We start from the raw sequence: 18727 nt of genomic DNA on the forward strand, positions 1-18727 counted from the left end.
TGAGTCTGGAAATTGGATTCATCTGGGATCTTAATAATAATTTTAAAACAAAAATCATCTCCAATTTGTCCACTGCAACAGAATCAAACTCCTCTTTTTTTCCTACTAAATAAAGTAAGAGGGAAGGGGTGGGGACTAATTAATTTATAATTTAGGGATCAAGTAATCTACAAGTAGTACATGTGGGACTTTCAAATGAGATCATCTCAGCAACCAAGAATCACCACAGAAGCAAGTGATACATAATAAATTAATTTCCAAGAAAGTATCCAAAGAAAAGTAGCAAATTATGTTCTTTTAAAATAATCTGATTATACTCCTCACTCAGTTCATTTATCAACAACTCCAGTCCAGCAGAAGCATGGTCCTACCAATTCACTGTTAACATAGGGAGAAATAGCAATGCAAATTGCAATTAGCTTTGAGAAAAGGAAAACAAAAATAGAACAGTTCAAATTTTTTTTTTTGGTACAAAAATAGAACAGTTCATAAGTACTGGTTTCTTAAGAGTTAAGAATTAACGTTGATTTGCTACCCAAAAGGTTTAAGCTAATTTCGCAACTGTGGAAAGCTTTTATTATATTTGACATTAATATGTATACTACTATGCTCAATTTTGGACGAGAGACTTCAGACATTTAAAAATGCATTAAGCAAAAAGGTGGTTGAGGTATAGCTGTATAGTGGTGATCAATCCTGCTCGTCTTCCATGCCAGAAAATTCTAATTTTTCCTCTTGGGCTTACTTTTGGGATCTCTATCTAGGAATGTGGAGCTCTTTTTTCCATTGCACAGTAAAATTCAGGAGAAAGTGAGGCTCTCGGTCAGCTTTTTCTTAGAAAACTCTCTTTTTCTGGTGCATTTCCACTGGAAAAACTGTATAAGGGTAGGTGAAGCATATAGCTATGCATCTTGCTTTGAAGACTGCAATATCTCATGGAGCATCAGAAGTTATGTGCTGCACAGATTGCAAAATATAATTAAGTGAAACCCTAAACCCTGAACCTGTGATACAATGAGGAGTCTGACACACCATGGTGGTCAGAACTAAATCCACACATTGCACATATTTTTTTTTTTTTTTTGCTAAGAAGAAGATTTCCATTCTATGTAACAGCGAGATTAAACCCCAGTCCCACCCTTCATAGTCTTCTCCACGCTAAACCAATTAATTGCCTTTCTAGTTCAGCTTTGAGTGCACAGGTGCATTTCCTAGTCCTTGCTCTTGCATAGACTCGTTTTGAACCTGCACATGGTATCATCGATTGCACACCAACCCAATTTTCCTGATGAGATATCAAAGCTGCTGTCAGAAATAATGCATGATCAAGGTATGCCACATATCTTGTCCACATCTTTGGTTAAATATAGACATAAATCATACAACAGTGTATCAATGGAGGTCCCCCTGGGAAAAGGGTGTGCATACATTTTCAAGTTCTATCAGATTGAGAACAAGTTGGAAGCACTATACTCAGATGACCATATATTAAATTGAGCAATTATTTTTGCAAAGGGTTCAATTTTCACCGCTGTCAAATCATCTGATTACGGGTTTGCCACAGTGTATATGCCAAAATAGTTCCATTGAATAAGAGAGAGCACGATCCTTTTAACCAAGTCCTTGGCTGAATTTGCTACAAGGAACTCAGTCTAAATCCCTAAGCTTGAAGCTGCCCAAATATGGTTGACAAAAGGGCATGAAAAAAAAGCATACGATGAAGATATATCCTCCAATCTAAAGCATACCTGACGTAAGACTAGATCACATAGGACCTAATCTCAGGCAGGATCTGAAATTCTAGCTGAATAGAGAAGATATTAATTACTCACACAATTCAGATGGAGCTGAATATTGGATTTAATGGAGATCCTATATAAAGGAACAAACCATCAAAATCTGAACAAATTTTGCTAGCTGAATTGAGAGATATGCTGTTGACGTGAATTAGGAAAACTTTTGACTACTCTTCAGAAACTAGGGTTCCTGGCTTCGGATGATCCTTGAAATTGTAGTGAAGATCCCTTGTAAGAAGTATAGGTATCCTTCAAAAGATGAGTTCGAACTGTTGGCTGGTTTAGGAGATCTGATGTAGGTTACCAATTAGAAACCAATTGCAAGATTGACTCAAGCTACTGGTCGAGTGCGTCCTTGATGTGGGGAACAAACTCTCCAAAGGGCTTCCGAAGATGGCTGCTAGTTGGGGAGATCTGGCCTTGGTTGACCTCTTACCAAAACCCTGACAATGGTGATCGATCCCGAAACCTGTGGGTGAACTTCAATCTGAACTTGGTGGCTGGTCTTGAATCTTCAATCGCGCACTTCTAAGCACAGTCAAATCACTCTCTCACGAAGGCTAAACAGAAAATAAATTAGGAAAAGAGAAATTGATGGAAGGGTTGAGAAGAGGGAAGAGGAAAGTTAGATTTTGGGCATCTCACCACTCAAGTTTAGGCATCTCACCTAGGGCCTCTCACCCAACTGCATCCCACGGAAAAAACAGCATATAGTCACCTCAACTAAACTTCATTCAATCTAAACTGAAATTGATTACAAAGGTCTCTTTAAATAGGCTAGGCACAGCCTTACAAATTAGAAACAAAACTAAAAATGGAAAACTAGCTAAATTCCTAAATAAGCTACTTGTTAACCAAGAAAATCTGAAGATAGTGGGCTGGTTAGATGGGACCAACATTGGACTTGGTTCGATGGGGCCAGCAGCCACTTCCTTGTGCAAGCTTGATCTACATCAATACCAAGATGACACAATGAAGAGATATCCTTCAATCTATTATTTAGAAGGGCACTTAAGTTCCGTATGTACATCCAATCAAAGTCATCTGGTGATATTGGTGGTTTGAAGTTATGATATCACAAAAAACTCGTTTTGTGGCTAGTGTCCCTGTTTCGGATATTGTGCATAGCAATTTGTCCCATGAGGTAAGGAGAATAACCTGATTTTAACCAGCTCTTGAGAGATATGCATAGGGAAAAGTGTTTGCAGTAGATAAACATTCCAACTACTGATCAACTAACACACAAAATGGAAAGTTTCTTTCCATGGCACTGTTGCAAGGATTCGGAAATCTGGTAAAGTAAATATCCAGGTCTCCAACCAAATATCAATACTCTCCCCAATACCCACAAACCAGAAAACCTAAGCACTATATGCTGGACTTTCGCGAGGCTCAAACCTATGAAGAATTCCTATGGGTCTTTGCATCAAGGACGACCCTAGGGAATTATTTAGCTTTTAGGATCATAGCCCATAAAGGATCCTTGTGCTCTAATGATTTCTATCTGAGTCTCAGAAGGAGGGCTTTGTTTCGATTAGCACTATACACTGCAATCCCAATCCACCAATGTTTTTAGGAGTACAAATGGAATCCCAGGATTGGGCAATTACAATAGCATCTCTTGGCCTGATCACAACTATCACAACACACAATCCATGGTTTGCTCCCTTCACTATCTGATCACCAAAAACGTGACAATAATCTGGTCATTGTCTTCTGGACTGATTGCATAAGCCAGGCAGACAACACCCAATAAGATTGAATGGAAGCCATCACAGATTGGAAGAGGGTGGCTTTACCTACTATAGAAAGTAGCCTTAACTTCTATAATTCCAGTTTGGATTGAATCATCTCAACAATGTGATTAAACATCTCCTTTTTTGCCCTCATTGACAATAATGGGTGCCCAAGGTATCTCATGAATTTTACATGTCTCATTCCCTAATACTTTAGATAACGCAGACAGTGTGGGGGGTTTAACCTTTCTACTAAAAAACCACCTCACATTTATTAATTTATTGACTTTTTTGACCCGAGATATCCTCAAACCATTAAGTTGGGATAAGGCTTTGTTTAGATCCTCAAACCACTGCAAAAGTGTTTTTAGCACCTCACCTCAACTACCTAGGCTCTGAAATAGGATGATGCCATCAGCATATAGCAGGTGGTGTACACATGGCACATTCCTTGCAATCTTACTCCCGGAGAGGATCCTGTTCGTGTAAAAGAACTCTAGAAGCCTAGAGGAAGTCCTCTATTGCAATGATGAAGAGTGTCCTACTAAGGATCACCTTGTCTGAGTCTCTTACTTGGTGTGATATGATAGAAAAACTGACCCCATTTGAACCGAGGAATAATTGTGGAGAGGCACAACAAGACAAGGTCACACCAATCATCACAATATCCTATAAATTCAATTATTGCTCCAATAATACCCCATTCAACTTTGTCATACCTCGGACAAATCAACTTTAATGGCAATATGACCCTTTTTTAACTTTCAAACCTTTCATAGGTTAAATATAACGGCAATATAGTTTTCCACAATCTATCTTTGTTTCATGGAGGCTGCTTGTCACAGGAAAATGAATTTTTGAAGCAGAGGTCTAAGTTCATTAGCTTGGAGATGAACTTATAAATCACATTACACAAATTTATTGGATGGATTTGCCTAGTAAGGAAGGGGTTTCATACATGGGGATGATAGCTATTAGGGTTTGGCTAATCACTATAGGAAAGGACCCTTGACAGAAGAAATTCTGTGCAGCGTAACGTCATCATTGCTTACCACATGCCAAAATATCTGACCGAAAGCTTGCAGGATAGCCATCAATCCCTGGGGCTTTGGATGGTCCTATGCTAAAGACAACCTCCCTAATTTCCTCAACTGAAAGTATTGTCACGAGAGAACTATTATCTTCATTAGATATGATATTGGAAAGAGGTCTCTTTATGGTTTTGGATCCAATGGTGAAGATGAACAAAATATCTCATGGAAATAGTTATCAAACAACCCCCAATATTATTAGGGTCAGTCAGCCATGCCGGGTCTGAGGCACTACGATTGATCCCATGAATATGATTCTTTCTTCGGTTTGCTCTAGTGACAGCATGAAAAAAAAATTATATTCTTGTCTTCTTGTTTAAGCCAAGTCTCCTTCGATTTTTGTTTCCAGAACAGTTCTTCAACACTTCAATGTTAAGGTACCTCTATTCTACGGTGTGATATCCTCACAATGGAACTGAGATGGATCAGTGTTGAGAGCCTGACACAGTTAGTCCCATAACTTGGATAAATCAACTCTATTCCATCTCTAAAGCAGTGGGACTGGATCACTAAAGCCTTAAACTTGATATCTACATCTTCATTCCTATACAACTAAGAATGATACAAAATTCCTTCAAAAGACGGATGAAAGGTCTATGGCATAAAAAATCAAATACCTTCGGATATGATTGGGTTGTGAATGATGAAAAAATGAATAAAGCAGAATGGTCAGAACCAACAGAGTAGCTCATATTCATGATAAGCTTAGAGAGAGTCGTTTGAGGCAGTATGACCTTGTCCAACAGAGGCCTTTGGAGTTTTGATGACCCAGTACTGAGGAGTGATTTGATTCAGATTGAAGGAACCAAAAGAGACGGGCAGGCCAAAAATAACCAAAGGAGAAGTGGTGAGGAAAGACATGCTTAGCTTTGGCCTTGTGTCTTGTATGACTTCGAATAGAGCTGATTGAAGAGCAAGGATCCATGTGGCAGACCCCATTTAGTTGGGATAAGTCTATGTTGTTGTTGGTGTTGGTCAGAACCAACATGAGGTAGGACTTTTATCAGTGAATCTGGGTAGGCCTCAGACCATTCTAGATTTCACATCCCTCTCTGGATGAACCCTTCTGATTGTTAGACCAAGTATGGAAATCTCCCATACCCAGAAGGCCATTGATAGTAAATGCATTGTTCAAAGAAGGCAGTGCCTCTGAACATTTGTCATCTAGATTAGGAAGTATACCTTCCATTTCTTCCTTAGGGTTGAGGACCTGGTTAAAATCACCTCTTAACCAAGATGGGTATATACTTGGGATCTATGTAACATGAAAGTATACAAGTGCATGGTCCCAGAAGGAGAGATGGAGGTCTCTAACAGATGGATCATATATCCCTACTACCCACTCCAGCTCAGAGATACCAGATATGTGACACAAGATCGAGTGATCATTACCGTGAAAAAGTGTGCACAACCCAAAATCTTGTGCTAAGAGCCATTGACCTCCGTTCAAGCATTGTATTTCCACAAATGAACGGTAGTATAGCTTTTGAAAAGAGTTGTAGTGTTAGATTCCTTTTCTTTTCTTTTTTTTTATTTAAAAAAATCTCAGTCTCACTCAGAAACAATAGTGCGGATTATCTCTCTTACTAACCTTCAGAAAAACATTGGTAGTCATCACACTACCTAAACCTTAAGACATCCGACACAAGACACCACATAATGAACAACCACAAAACAAGGGTAAAAGATGAAACAAAAAGGTTGATAATGCAAGGGACTGGATTAAGCTCAGTAAAATAGAATGTAAAGCAACAATAAGTTGCTAGAGATATGTTTAAAAGGAAACAAGTTGAAAATGAAGAAACAGCATAAGGTACTAAATCACAGGAATGAATAAGAATAAAGAAACAAGATAGAGCATACAAAATAGGAACGAAAATAGGAGGTTAGAAAAAAATAAGAGTGAAAACCAAAAGTAAATACACATGGAGAACTGATGACAAATAGAAATAGCTAAGAGAGGAGAAACCTGGGTTTGATATGTGTCTGCTTACTCCTCCTCCCTGATCTTTGTATCCTGCTTGGATCCGAAGCCAATAGATTATTCCTAGCTTCCAGAACCATTGGAAGCACCTGACCGATCTCACGATCCAGCTCCAGCACCCATAGGTTGGGCTCTAATTTTAACCCCTCAGGTTTAGAGATTCAAACGAGAAGGGAATTTGATGTACCCTTACGACCAAACGGCACGATACACCCTAATGTTTGAGTCATATTCCCTACACTGTTCAATATCCTTTGCCTTGCTTGATCTATCTTGGCCAGCAGCACTGCCTTCCTTTCAATCATTTCCCTAAGTCCAAATTCTCACCCTTCGAATGCATCAGTGGCTGGTCTTTTCCAGGCTGACTGTTCTCCTTATTGAAGTTTTGGTTACTTTTTCCAGATGAACAATAGTGAAACTGGAATCAAGCATTTTGACATCGATATTGGTTTTACTGGCCTGAAATTGAAGAGACATCTTCACTCTGCAGGAGCCGTCGCCTCAAGTAAACGCCAGCTTGGAGATGTGAACCACATCCATGTACATAATGTTTAAAATAACGTAAACTCCCAAATCTTCAACCCCGTGGAGCTTCGTCATGTCAACAAGCTCAGACTGGAATCGCCTCAGTTTTTTAATCTGACCCGGGTCATCAATGAATGAGGGATGGTCCAAACCAGGCCTCCTAGGCTTACTCACACACAATATAGACCATTCAATGTAGGGGAAGGACATTGCGGCACATTAATATCAGCTCTGAGAAAGTAAACAAATCCCCAAAATCACTGCCAGGGTTGTCATCCATTCCAGCCGGTTGAGCCTGCATCGCAGATGTCTCCTGCCTTCTCACCGCCAACCTCACACTATGCTGATTGTCTCAAGAAAGAGGCACAAGCACCGTCCGTGCATGAAACATCCAACATCCAACATCCTGGTTTCACGGATCACTGGGTTGACTCATGAGTCAGATTGTGACTCATTTCTCGATTCACCTACCATCTCCAATACTGAGCTCCTTCACCAGCCCCTTCACATGCGTGATTCAGCCGGCATTGAGTTAGAGAAAACATTGCGAGAAAATCCCTGCAGCTGCAATGATGGACTAATTTATATTGGCACCATCGGTGGCACAATCAGAGAGTCCAATCCATATACAAAGAGCCATTGGTGACAGTGTCTCCACTCTTCTTGATTATGCAGAGAATGAGATGTGGAAATAAAAAAGCTTTGTGTAGTAAACTCCCACACCAGAAACATATGGTATACAGTTCATATTGCACTTTTCCAACTCCAAAGAAATATTCACCATGTTTGGAGATAGGTCAGAGGGTTTATAGGAGCAATACCTGAGATCTCTTCTCTTTGGCTCATCTTTCTTCGATCCATATTTCTGTTCTCTATTTGGCTACCGTTATCACTGGACCTGAAGCCAATTTCGATTTGTCACCCTTTGTATCTTCCATCCTGTAGGAACTTTGTGTGATGGTTACTTTTATATCTTTGACAGTGGAATTGGGATGTGCTGCGCTTGGCGGGAGATCTTTTGTGACTTAAAAAACACAGGAACCCGCAGATACACTCTAATGCACTTTGATACACCTATTTTTGGAAAACAGAAAAACCTGGAGTTTAAGCTGCTGTGATAAGTACTTTCTGACCCCTATACAACTTTCCTAGCTAACATGCCTCCTCTTGTAAAACTGGGCACCACATATCTATTCTTGAAGAAGAAAATCTAGTAGAGTTAATAGCTGGACAGCTTCCTGTCATCTTGTAGGTGCCTCTAATTAGCGAAATCATTAAGTAGGAGATTGGTGGGTCAGTAATTGAGTGAACTTGACTCACCCAGGCCTGACCGAGTTTACTCCATAGAGTCGAGAGAGAAAGAGAGGAAAGAAAGCTCATGGTTGAACATTTGGAGGTCTGTCAGATATCTGCAACAAAAAACCTTACCCACATGTTGGACTGCAAACCATCTTTTCCTTGTTTGATATCAAAAAAAAAAAAAAAAAAAATCCCAGTATACTGTAATACAGAATGAAAGTATGTCATGAAACAAAACAATTATGTAAACTTCTGTAATGGTTCACTTCTAGAGTTGTTTCCTTAACAAGTATATTTCTTTTGTTTTTGGGTGAGATAAACAAGTATAATTCAATGAAAGAAAGCATCAGAAATCTAGCTATCCTCTGCCACTAGCCACCACCTTCAATCACTCCCTAATCATCTCTCAGAAACCATCACCAAACCTTTATCTTTTGCACCTCCAAATTCCTTCCTGAGCATAGCCCAAGTCTTCATGTATTGCACAATGAGAGAGCACATATACATTAACTCCTGTATACCTTAGGCTTCAAGTCCCTTTCCCCCAGAAGCCCACATATAACTTTTGCTCCAAATGTCCCAAGAAATAGCACAAGGAACCATTCTCCACAATACTCTACCCTTGTACCCAAATTCAGATATGACCATCTCACAAAAACATCCACAACCCTGGCTTGGATCTCCAATTCCACCTCAAAGAATTGGAGAAAGTAAGTCCACACACCATTTGATATCCAGCACGTACCAAATAGACGAGTAGCTGATTCTTCCTCTTGAAGGCATAGCTGGCATCTACTAGCCAAGTGGATTCCTCTGCTCTTCAACTTGTGCTGAATCAGCAGCTTTTCTTGATCCAAATCCCATACAAAGGCTTCAACACTTTAAGGCAGCAAAGTCTTTTTCTGTCCGCACAATCCTCCAGAATAACCCTTCCTCAGTTGCATGGCAGTGTCCTCGTTCAGGTTGTATCCAGAAGTTACAAGGAGCGATCACATCACAAATGTAACAGTAGCACTGCAATCATTAAACAATAATGGCTCAAAAATAGCTTATCTATATTATACTAATTACAGCAGGACTACTGCTCACTAGGTGCATATATACACATGCTATTTCATTAAAAGGGAAAAAAAAATTTAGTATTCTAGAACCCCAGCAAGGTGTTTTACCTATCTTAGGCCATAGTGAATGTGTAGCAGTGCTTGCTAATCAAAAGAGAGGTGATTTTAAGTGTTCTAGAGACATCCAACAAGGCTATACCCCAATATTAGCTGCTGCATGGGATCCTGACTCGGCAAGCTCACCATTAAAAATTATAATTGGTTAGAGACTCAGTTTCAGTGCACATTTTCTGTTTTGATTTGTTTATAGTTGAATTAGTTCTATTTTGCCCGTACAGTTGTGTTCCGCAAATAATCATGGAAATGTCATTCCCACATCTCCATGGCCAACACTATCTACATCAAACTCCATATCCCAAATGACTAAAAGAATCACCTATTTAGATTCATCCTACTGTATTAACTATACAAAATACTGTAAAGCATATCCAAGAAATTGTGCAGTCACTTGTAATTGCTGCTGCTGGGGAAGTGAACTTCTTCACATTACAAATAGGCAATGACCCAAAAAAAATCTTCGAAAAATGAAGACCAAAAGATATAAGGAAATGCAGTCAATGAATAACACATAAATAGTCTTATTTGAAATTCAAATTTATTAAAATATATAAGTAAATCCTTGAACATCTCAAGGCCTTCTATGAAACCAATTCATCTTATTTATTTAGTAAGAGTGCATGGATCACACACATCTTTAGGTGAATTTTATCATATTCTTCTTCCTCATAGTAGATAATACTAACCATTTGATTATATTAGATTAATGCTTGGAAGGAAACCCAAATTTTGAGCAGTTTGGGATTTCCCATAATATTTGTATGGGTTTCAGAATACTTTATCTATTTCACTGAAATTCCTAAACAGTGTAATAAAATTAGAAAGTGATTCAGAGAAATTAGGCACCTACAGAACACATATAAATTATTTAGGGTTCCTTCAGAATCGATTGAGATTTGGAGGATATCTCTCTCACCCCTACAGAGGAGTTTGACTAGCCCTATGACCCAATCTGCTAAGGTTGTGTGCGTGATCCTATTCTTTGAAGATTTTAGGGTTTTCTCCTAAAACCCTAATTAGGCCATCTTGTCAGTTCTTCATCAGAATCATATATAACTTGGAGGAGTTCTTCACCACCCTTACAAGGCAGTTCAATCCAAGTATTGGCCTTTTCTAACGGCTAGTTTTGAAGATCTGGTATTTCTCCCACTTATTGTTGACTTCTCCCTATTATCATCATGTCCGGAGTAACTACTGTATCTACTGCAACCTCAGACTCTCATGGGCAAGGTCACAATGAATATATTCCTTTTGGTGCTTGTTCTGTGAAATTGGAGGGAACTAATTACCTCATCTGGTCCAGAACCACTTATCTTACGATTGCTGGCAGAAGTCTCACAGGTCATATCACTAGGCAAATCAAAGAAACCGTCTGAGGAGGGTACTCCTCAGAACAAATGGATCACTAATGACTCTTTGGTAATGGCTTTTCTAATCAACTCTATACATCAATCTATATTTAAAGGATTCTTCTTGTTAGAAACTGCTTCTAAGATCTAGGCTACTGCCAAAGATACCTATGGACAAATAAGGAACGATGCTTAGGTATTTGATCTTCGTAAGAAAGTGCATGCTACTACTCAACATGATCTCTCTGTGTCCAAGTATTATGCTGAACTTAGAACTCTATGGTATGAGCTTGATCACTTTGCAAACTATCATCCATCCAGTGCTGATGATATTGCTCCCTGTGCAAAACATGTGGACAAAATTAGGGTGAATGATTTCTTGTCTGGTTTGAATATTGAGTATGATCATATTCGTGTCCAGGTACTCTGCAAATCTCCATTCCCTACTCTGGAACAATCCTTTGCCCCAGTTCATATAGGGGAGTGCCATCGTAACTCTATGCTTCACTTCTCCTACTGAGAGATCAGCCCTACAAACTAGTTCTACTACTTCTAAGGGAGCTACCCGTACCAATGACACTAACAAGGAAGTGGACAAATGTGAACACTGCAACAAACCATACCATTACCAAAGCCACATGTTGGAAACTTCATGGAAAACCAGCTGATTTTGAAGCTCAGCGTGCTCAAAGCAAATAGAAGAACAAAGCAATCAAGCTGAAACTGTTGATAAACCTTCTGCAACTGATACTGGTCTATCCCAGGAGGAACTCCAGGCTTTCAGGCATATGCTCCAGGCTTTCCATTCATCAGTACCTGCCAATTCTCCAATTCCTTCAGGTTCCAACTTTCCTCATTCAGGTATCTTGTTTGGTGGTCACTATGCATCGATAGTCTCCAGTCCTTGGATCACTGACTCCATGCCACTGATCATATGACTGGTTCTTTGAACCTTTTCCACCAATATTCACCCACCTCAGGCAGAGAAATAGTGATGGTTGCATATGGCATCCTATCTTCTATCTCTGGCAAGGGTTCTATTCAGTATTCTACTTCTCTCACTTTAAATTCAGTTTACATATCCCTAATTTTACTACTAATCTGCTATCTATTAGTAGCCTTACTAGGGACTTGAACTGTCAAGTAACCTTTTTTCCTTCCCACTGCGTTTTTCAAGATTTAGCAACAGGGAAGACGATTGGATGTGGTAAGGTGCATGGTGGTCTCTATTTGCTTGATAATTGTTGTCTTCCTACAGCTGCAATTTCTACTACTCCTCATCAGCTACACTCAGTTTCCTCTGATCTGCAACAGTGGCATTGTCGTTGAGGACATCCTCCTCTTGGAACATTATCTCTTTTATTTTCACAATTAGTTAAATAATGTAATAGGGATGACTTTTTTTGTGAAGCTGTATTTTGACTAAATAAACACATTCTAGTTATTTTCCATTAAATAAAAGAGTTCTACACTTTTCCATTTGGTTCATTTTGATGTGTGGGGTCCATCTCGTCGGACGTCTATCCCTGGTAAATGTTGGTTTGTGTCTTTTACTGATTGTCACTCTCACACAACGTGGGTGTATATGATACAACACAAAAGTGAGGTGTTCAATTGCTTTCTACACTTCCACAAGATGATTCAAACACAGTTCAATGCTACTTTGAAAATTCTTCATAGTGATAATGGTATTGAATATATAGAGGGTCAGTTCTAACATCTATCTTTGGTAAATGTTTGTTTGCGTCTTTTATTGATTGTCACTCTCACACAACGTGGGTGTATATGATACAACACAAAAGTGAGGTGTTCAATTGCTTTCTACGCTTCCACAAGATGATTCAAATATAGTTCAATGCTCCTCTAAAAATTCTTCATAGTGATAATTGTACTAAATATATAGAGGGTCAGTTTCAGAAGTACTTTGTTGAATATGTGATCCTTCATCAAACTATGTTGGCACTCCAACTCAAAATGGGGTGACCGAACGAAAGAACTAGACATTGCCCACGCAATGATGTTTTCCAGACATGTTCCCTCTCAGTAATGGAGTGATGTTGTCTTAACTGTTGCCTACTTGATCAACCACATGCCTACTAGGGTTCTTGATTCTTGCACTCATGTTGCCGTTCTTCATGGGGATAACTCCTTTCTGGTTCCTTCGAAAACTTTTAGATGTGCTTGCTATGCTAGGGATAATCACTCACTAGGAAAATTGGAACATCGTAGCATCAAGTGTATCTTTTTGGGTTATTGTCCCACTCAGAAAGGATAGAAGTGTTACCATCCTCCTACTAGGGTGTACCATAGTCACCATGGATGTTGTGTTTCATGAATCCGTTGACTATTATTCCTCGCCATCTCTTCAGAGAGAGTCTGGTATTGACAGTGAAGAGCCAACTTTGAATTTGCATCTACCATCTCCGACAGAGAGTGAGGGGACAGAGACTACTGATGTTCCAGCTCAGGGGGATACTTAGACCACTGTTCCTGACCAGGGGCAGTTGACTCCCGTTCAACGTACTACTGGTGAATTTCAAAGACAGATTGATAATTCAACTCTTCAAGTCTATCGTAGGGGTGACATTAGAAATAAGCAACTTGAGACCACTACCACCACTATAGCACCTTCACACATCCCCTCGTTAGCCTTGGATCCAAAGACGACTGAGCTTATTATGACAGGTATAATTTCTTCTTCTGACCACCCTATTGCTCTTAGAAAAAGTACTAGAACTTGCACTCAACACCCCAAATTCATAAGTTATTTCTGGAAGACCCTATGGCTGAAAACTAAAACTAAGCTAAAGTTCTCTACGGCGTTCCATCCTTAAATAGACGGTCAGATGGAGGTAATGAATAGAAGCCTTGGCAATTTGCTCTGTTCCCTAGTTCGTGATTATGAGAAGACATGGCCTTCTATTATTGACATAGTTGAATTTGCATACCATAGTTCCGTCAACCGTACCACTGGTCGTAAACTATTTGAGATTGTTCTTGGATTGCAGCCACAACAACCGATTGTCATGGTACCATTGCCACCTCATGCCCATGTTAGTGTTGAAGCAGCTGATTTCCTTAGAAATATCACAGAGGTACACACTAATGTTTGTTGACACATAGCTGTTAGTAATGATGGGTATCAAGCAAATGCTAACCGACATCATCATTAAGTGGAATTTCAACTTGGTGATATGGTGATGGTTTGAATTCCACCTGAGCGTTTCCCTCCCAGTATTGTGCACAAGCACCAACCTCGGAATATGCATCCATACAAGGTTTTGAAGCGTATTGGTCCCAATGCGTACATGCTGGAATTACCTCCTACTCTGAAGATTATCAATGTCTTCAATGTTTCTGATCTTACACTCTATGTGGGCCATCTGTCTGATGACAGAGATACAGAGCATGCATTGAGACTTCCCCAATTTGTGACCCCTACAGCTGTTGTTATTGAAGATGTTCTTGACAACAAGTTCACTAATGTTCGTGGTAGTAAGGGTTACTATTCATTCCTTGTCAAGTGGAAAGGACGGCCTCAGACAGATTGCACTTGGATCCATGTCGATTTTAGCGTCTTGATACATATCTCTACAAGCATTACATGTCCTTCATCCATTCATCGGAGACGAATAATTTTAAGAGGTGCTAGTTGATGTAGATCCCCACTTTGGGCTGAGCTATCACAGGAGGAAAGCCCAGCCCAAATAGGGCTACTCGATCTCCACGTAAGTCCACTTAAGTAGTTATTAAAGTGTTAGTTTATTTCACTAGTTAATAAGGCCCATCGATTTGATTTAGTCAATAGAGCCCATAGTGGCCATCGATTTACGTAATGAAGCCCATTAGTGGCTAGTAGTTAGTGACTAATTAGTTTCCTAAGTTAACTAGGTTTCTAATGTTAGTCCTAGTAGGAGTACAACTCCTAGTTCTAATGTGACTGCTAATAGCATAGTTTCTGCCCTCTAGTTATAGAGGAGCTTTTGTACTCAAAATTTCAAATTTGAATGAAAAAAGAATTGCAGTCAATTGCTTCTAAACAACCGAGATAGCTATGGGTGAGATACCCGGGCAGAGATAGCCACTCCCATCCACAATCCTCTTGTCTGTCCTCTCAATTTTCTGATGTTAATTTCTGTTTTCTGTTTACTGTTACTGTGAGAATTCAGAGAGAAATTTCAGATCTGCTCAAGCTCTCAAAACCAGAATTGACCAGCCAAGAATCTCCCATTCTTGAAGTCATCCGATCTCTCTCATCCCCATTCTGTGATCTGATCAAGCAATCTCTGTTAAGGGTCTGTTCTAGGCTGTTATAGGGTCACTCGACCCTCATCTGAAGGACATTTAATCAGTCCCCCTGCGGATCTTGCAGAATTCTTTTATCTCTCCAAGGTCAGAAATCAAGAAAGTGAATAACTTTCACTTCAGCCGGCAGAATCAGTTCATCTTTGGAGGTTTTATCCTTCATACCAAGGCCTGCAATCGACCAGAATTGGAGCTCCATCAGAGCTCTGTAGAGAGAACTGTAGGTACCCTTCTCCCTCCGAATTGCAGGGTTTTCTCTCTCCTACCGGTTTGGGTTTTGGGTTGGATTTTGTTGCTGCATTGTTGTTGTAATTGTGGGGGTTATTTGTTGGTTATTGTTCTCTTGTTCCCCTGGTTCTATTTCTAATTATTGTCAAGCTAGCTAGTGAGTCTTATTTGTCTTGTTTGGGGTGTAATACATTGGGGTAGTTACTTTGCAATCTACTTCTACATTAATGATGCTCTACTGTGATAACAAGGTTACTATTAGTATTGCTATGGCACAAGGGATTTGTGAGCTGTTACGGTTGTGCACACTCTTATATGATATTGGTGTTCATGTTCGTCTTCCCTATGATGCTCTATTGTGATAACAAAGCTACTACCAGTATTGCCCATAATCCAGTACAGCATGACAGACACTTCATCAAAGAGAAGCTGGATGCTGGCTTGATTTGTGTTCCCTTTGTGAAGTCTGAAGATCAGTTAGCTAATATATTTACTAAGGGTTTAGTTGGGAAGATGTTTCATTCTTGTTTAGTCAAGTTGGGCATGTGTGATATCTATGCACCAACTTGAGGGGGAGTGTTAGAATATGGGTCAAGTGTGCCACAGGGGCACAATAGGACTTTCCCCCCTCCATTGACCCTATTTAGAGTGGGGCAACTTGATTGGGGGGGTATACTTGTAATTGGGTTATGACTCATACTTCTGTTATGAATCTCTTTTGCTTATTATAAGTAAAGGTCTTGTGTGATTAGTTAGATCACTCATTCTCCCCATTCATGCTATTAACAGTTACCTATTAAACTGAAACTCACACACTGTGTACCCACATTGGTAAGTGTTTCATTGAAGTTACAGAAACATAAAAAACACACAAATTGAATTAAACAAAAAACTCTGTTTCAGACTATCATCATGTAAAAGAAGGGAAATGGGCATTCTAATCTATCAGCAATACGCCAATACCCGTTCACAGTAGCTCTCATGAGAAGTCTTGTCAAAGGGAAATTTAACACAATGATGCCTTGAATGTGGATAGTCTCGACAAGCTACCTACAAATTCAAAATGAAAAAATATCACAACCCATGAAGTTACTTACTGATAATAATCTATTAAAAAAAAATTATTGATTGCAGGTCTAGTGAGCTTTACGCGTTGCTGAAACTGAACAGGAAACAAGGGAAAGAACATGAAGAAGCATAGGGATTGGTCTAGAATATGTCCTCCGTACCTGCCCTCGTTCAGCAATGACAGATAGGTCTCGTTCATCACTGGCCGTGAGGTGGTTATTCTGGGAGAGCTTTTCCGAAGGATCAATCGTTTCAAATGGATTGAATTCCAAGATGAAGCAATCCTCTACTTCTTCTATCTCTTTCATCGAGGCATTGTTCTTGAGACAAAACAATGATCCCTCTTTCTTTTCGTTTTCTCTATCCATCTATAAATTCAAAAAGAAAAAATATCAAAACCCATGAAATTAATTACTTACAATAGTTCTAGTCGGTTTTGGGACGCTGAAGCTGGAAGGGGGAAAAGGGAAAGAACATGCAGAAGCATAGAGTTTGGGCTAGCATCTGTACTCTCTACCTGCCCTCGTTCAGCAATGGCAGATAGGTCTAGCTCTTCACTGGCTGTGTGGTAGTCACTCTGGGAGAGCTCTTCGGAAGGATCAATCGGTTCAAATGGATTGAATTCCAAGATGAAGCAATCCTCCACTTCTTCTATCTCCTTTAATGAGGCATTGCTCTTTGCACAAAACATTGATCCCTCTTTCTTTACTTTGATGATGTTACCAGACCCACTGCATTGGTCTCCTCTAGAGGTAGAGGATGCATTCAAACCCTTCTTGGACAAAGTGATGGTGATATTCGAAAAAGGGCAAGCAGGGTCAATGTCTGCGCTTTCATGGAGACCAGAAATACTTCTCTTTACCAATTCAGCGATCTTCAACGCTTTCTTGACTGCTCTTCCCATGGCTTTAAGGACAATTTCATTGTAACCCGTCTCCTCTAGCAGATCGACTACCTCTATGACATAGTCACTGATACATGCCCGACTGGGTATCCCTATCTCGTTCTCTTTTCTCGTACCTGCTCTTCGGGTTCGGTTGTTCTTGCTCTGCCACTCGTAGTAATCCAACTTCGTGACATTCGAGCCCGTCTTGGACAAAATGATGGCGATCGAAACAGGATCCATGTATCTGCTCTCATAGAGACCCTCAATACTTCTCTTGACTGATTTAGCGATCTCCGAGGCGTTCTGGACAGCTCTTCCCGTGGCTTTAAGGACAATTTCATCATAACCCTTCTCTTCTAGCAGACCGATTACGTATCTAACAAAATCACTGATACATGCCTCAATGGGTATTCCTATTTCTATCTCTTTCCTCGTTCCTGCTCTTCCATGGCTTCTGTTGCTCAGCGACTCGTAGTCAGAATCTTTCTCTGTATCATTCATACCCTTCTTGGACAAAGTGATGGTGATATTCGGAACAGGACAAGTGTTATCCGTGTCTGTTCTCTCATGGAGACCAGAAATAATTGTCTTGACCGATTCAGAGACCTTCAAGGCTTTCCTGACAGCTCTTCCCATGGCTGTAAGGACAATTTCATTGTAACCTTTCACTTCTAGCAGATTGATTGCGTCTCTTACATAGTCATTGATGCGTGCCCGAGTGGGTATACCTATTTCCTTCTTTTTTCTCGTTCCTGGTCGTTCATGGGTTCTGCTGATCGGCCACTCGTAGTCGGAATCCATCTTAGAGGCACACGATTTCTTGAGCTACTACTTACTTTCAGCTCTGTTGGGTGTGAAAGAAGAGAAGAGGGGGCTGAGGTTGGGTTGAGCTTGTTGTATGTGATGTTGTGAACCGTGAAGTGTATTGTCTTCTTTTAACTTTCTCTACGCCTCTGGATGATTGCTATGAAATAGGCAAATTGATTCGGATTCGACATACCTGAATCCACTTTTTCATTGCAATCAGCCACTAAGGATGGAATTAGATTCCTAGAGTGGGAGAGGGGGAAAATTTTTTTTTTTGGTAGGAGGGTGAGAGGGAAAATGAAAGAAAAAAAACAAAAGAAAACAAAACAAATCGAATCCTCAAAATGCCTCTCAAGTCAGCAAATGAACCGATTCGAGCTGGCAGTGGATGGGCTTTTCTCAATGCCATTGTGTGTTACGATCCCATGTCAATTTATGTGGGCTGATCTCACATCGGTTTCATATGAGAATTAAT

At 39.9% G+C, this 18727-nt stretch overlaps 1 protein-coding gene across 3 annotated transcripts; it reads right to left on the reverse strand.

Annotated features, from left to right (window-relative positions):
* Positions 1-228: 228 nt before the first annotated feature.
* Positions 229-18488, reverse strand: LOC122079708. 3 transcript variants are annotated; one of them, XM_042646390.1, is made up of 4 exons: positions 17074-18488; positions 16721-16927; positions 16455-16541; positions 229-1285 (listed from the first exon to the last, which is right to left on the reverse strand). In XM_042646390.1, the coding sequence occupies exons 1-4, from the start codon at positions 18244-18246 to the stop codon at positions 1142-1144; spliced, it is 1611 nt and encodes a 536-aa protein (XP_042502324.1). In that variant the 5' UTR covers positions 18247-18488; the 3' UTR covers positions 229-1141. The 3 variants fall into 3 exon arrangements, with proteins under 3 accessions (XP_042502324.1, XP_042502327.1, XP_042502326.1); XM_042646393.1 differs by having other exon boundaries at positions 17077-18484; XM_042646392.1 differs by lacking the exon at positions 229-1285 and adding an exon at positions 8654-9445 and having other exon boundaries at positions 17074-18482.
* Between the last annotated feature and the right edge of the window lie 239 nt (positions 18489-18727).

Source organism: Macadamia integrifolia, chromosome 5, assembly GCF_013358625.1.
Source record: "Macadamia integrifolia cultivar HAES 741 chromosome 5, SCU_Mint_v3, whole genome shotgun sequence".
Classification (NCBI taxonomy): domain Eukaryota; kingdom Viridiplantae; phylum Streptophyta; class Magnoliopsida; order Proteales; family Proteaceae; genus Macadamia; species Macadamia integrifolia.

What these genes read in the sequence shown, in the direction of transcription:
- LOC122079708 (XM_042646390.1), bottom strand. Translation starts at nt 18,246, where the DNA reads ATGGATTCCGACTACGAGTGGCCGATCAGCAGAACCCATGAACGACCA. An exon ending in TCATTGCTGAACGAGGGCAG is followed by an intron (nt 16,542 to 16,720) that starts GTACGGAGGACA and finishes TTGAATTTGTAG; the next exon opens with GTAGCTTGTCGAGACTATCC. An exon ending in ATGAGAGCTACTGTGAACGG is followed by an intron (nt 1,286 to 16,454) that starts GTATTGGCGTAT and finishes ATATCTCATCAG; the next exon opens with GAAAATTGGGTTGGTGTGCA.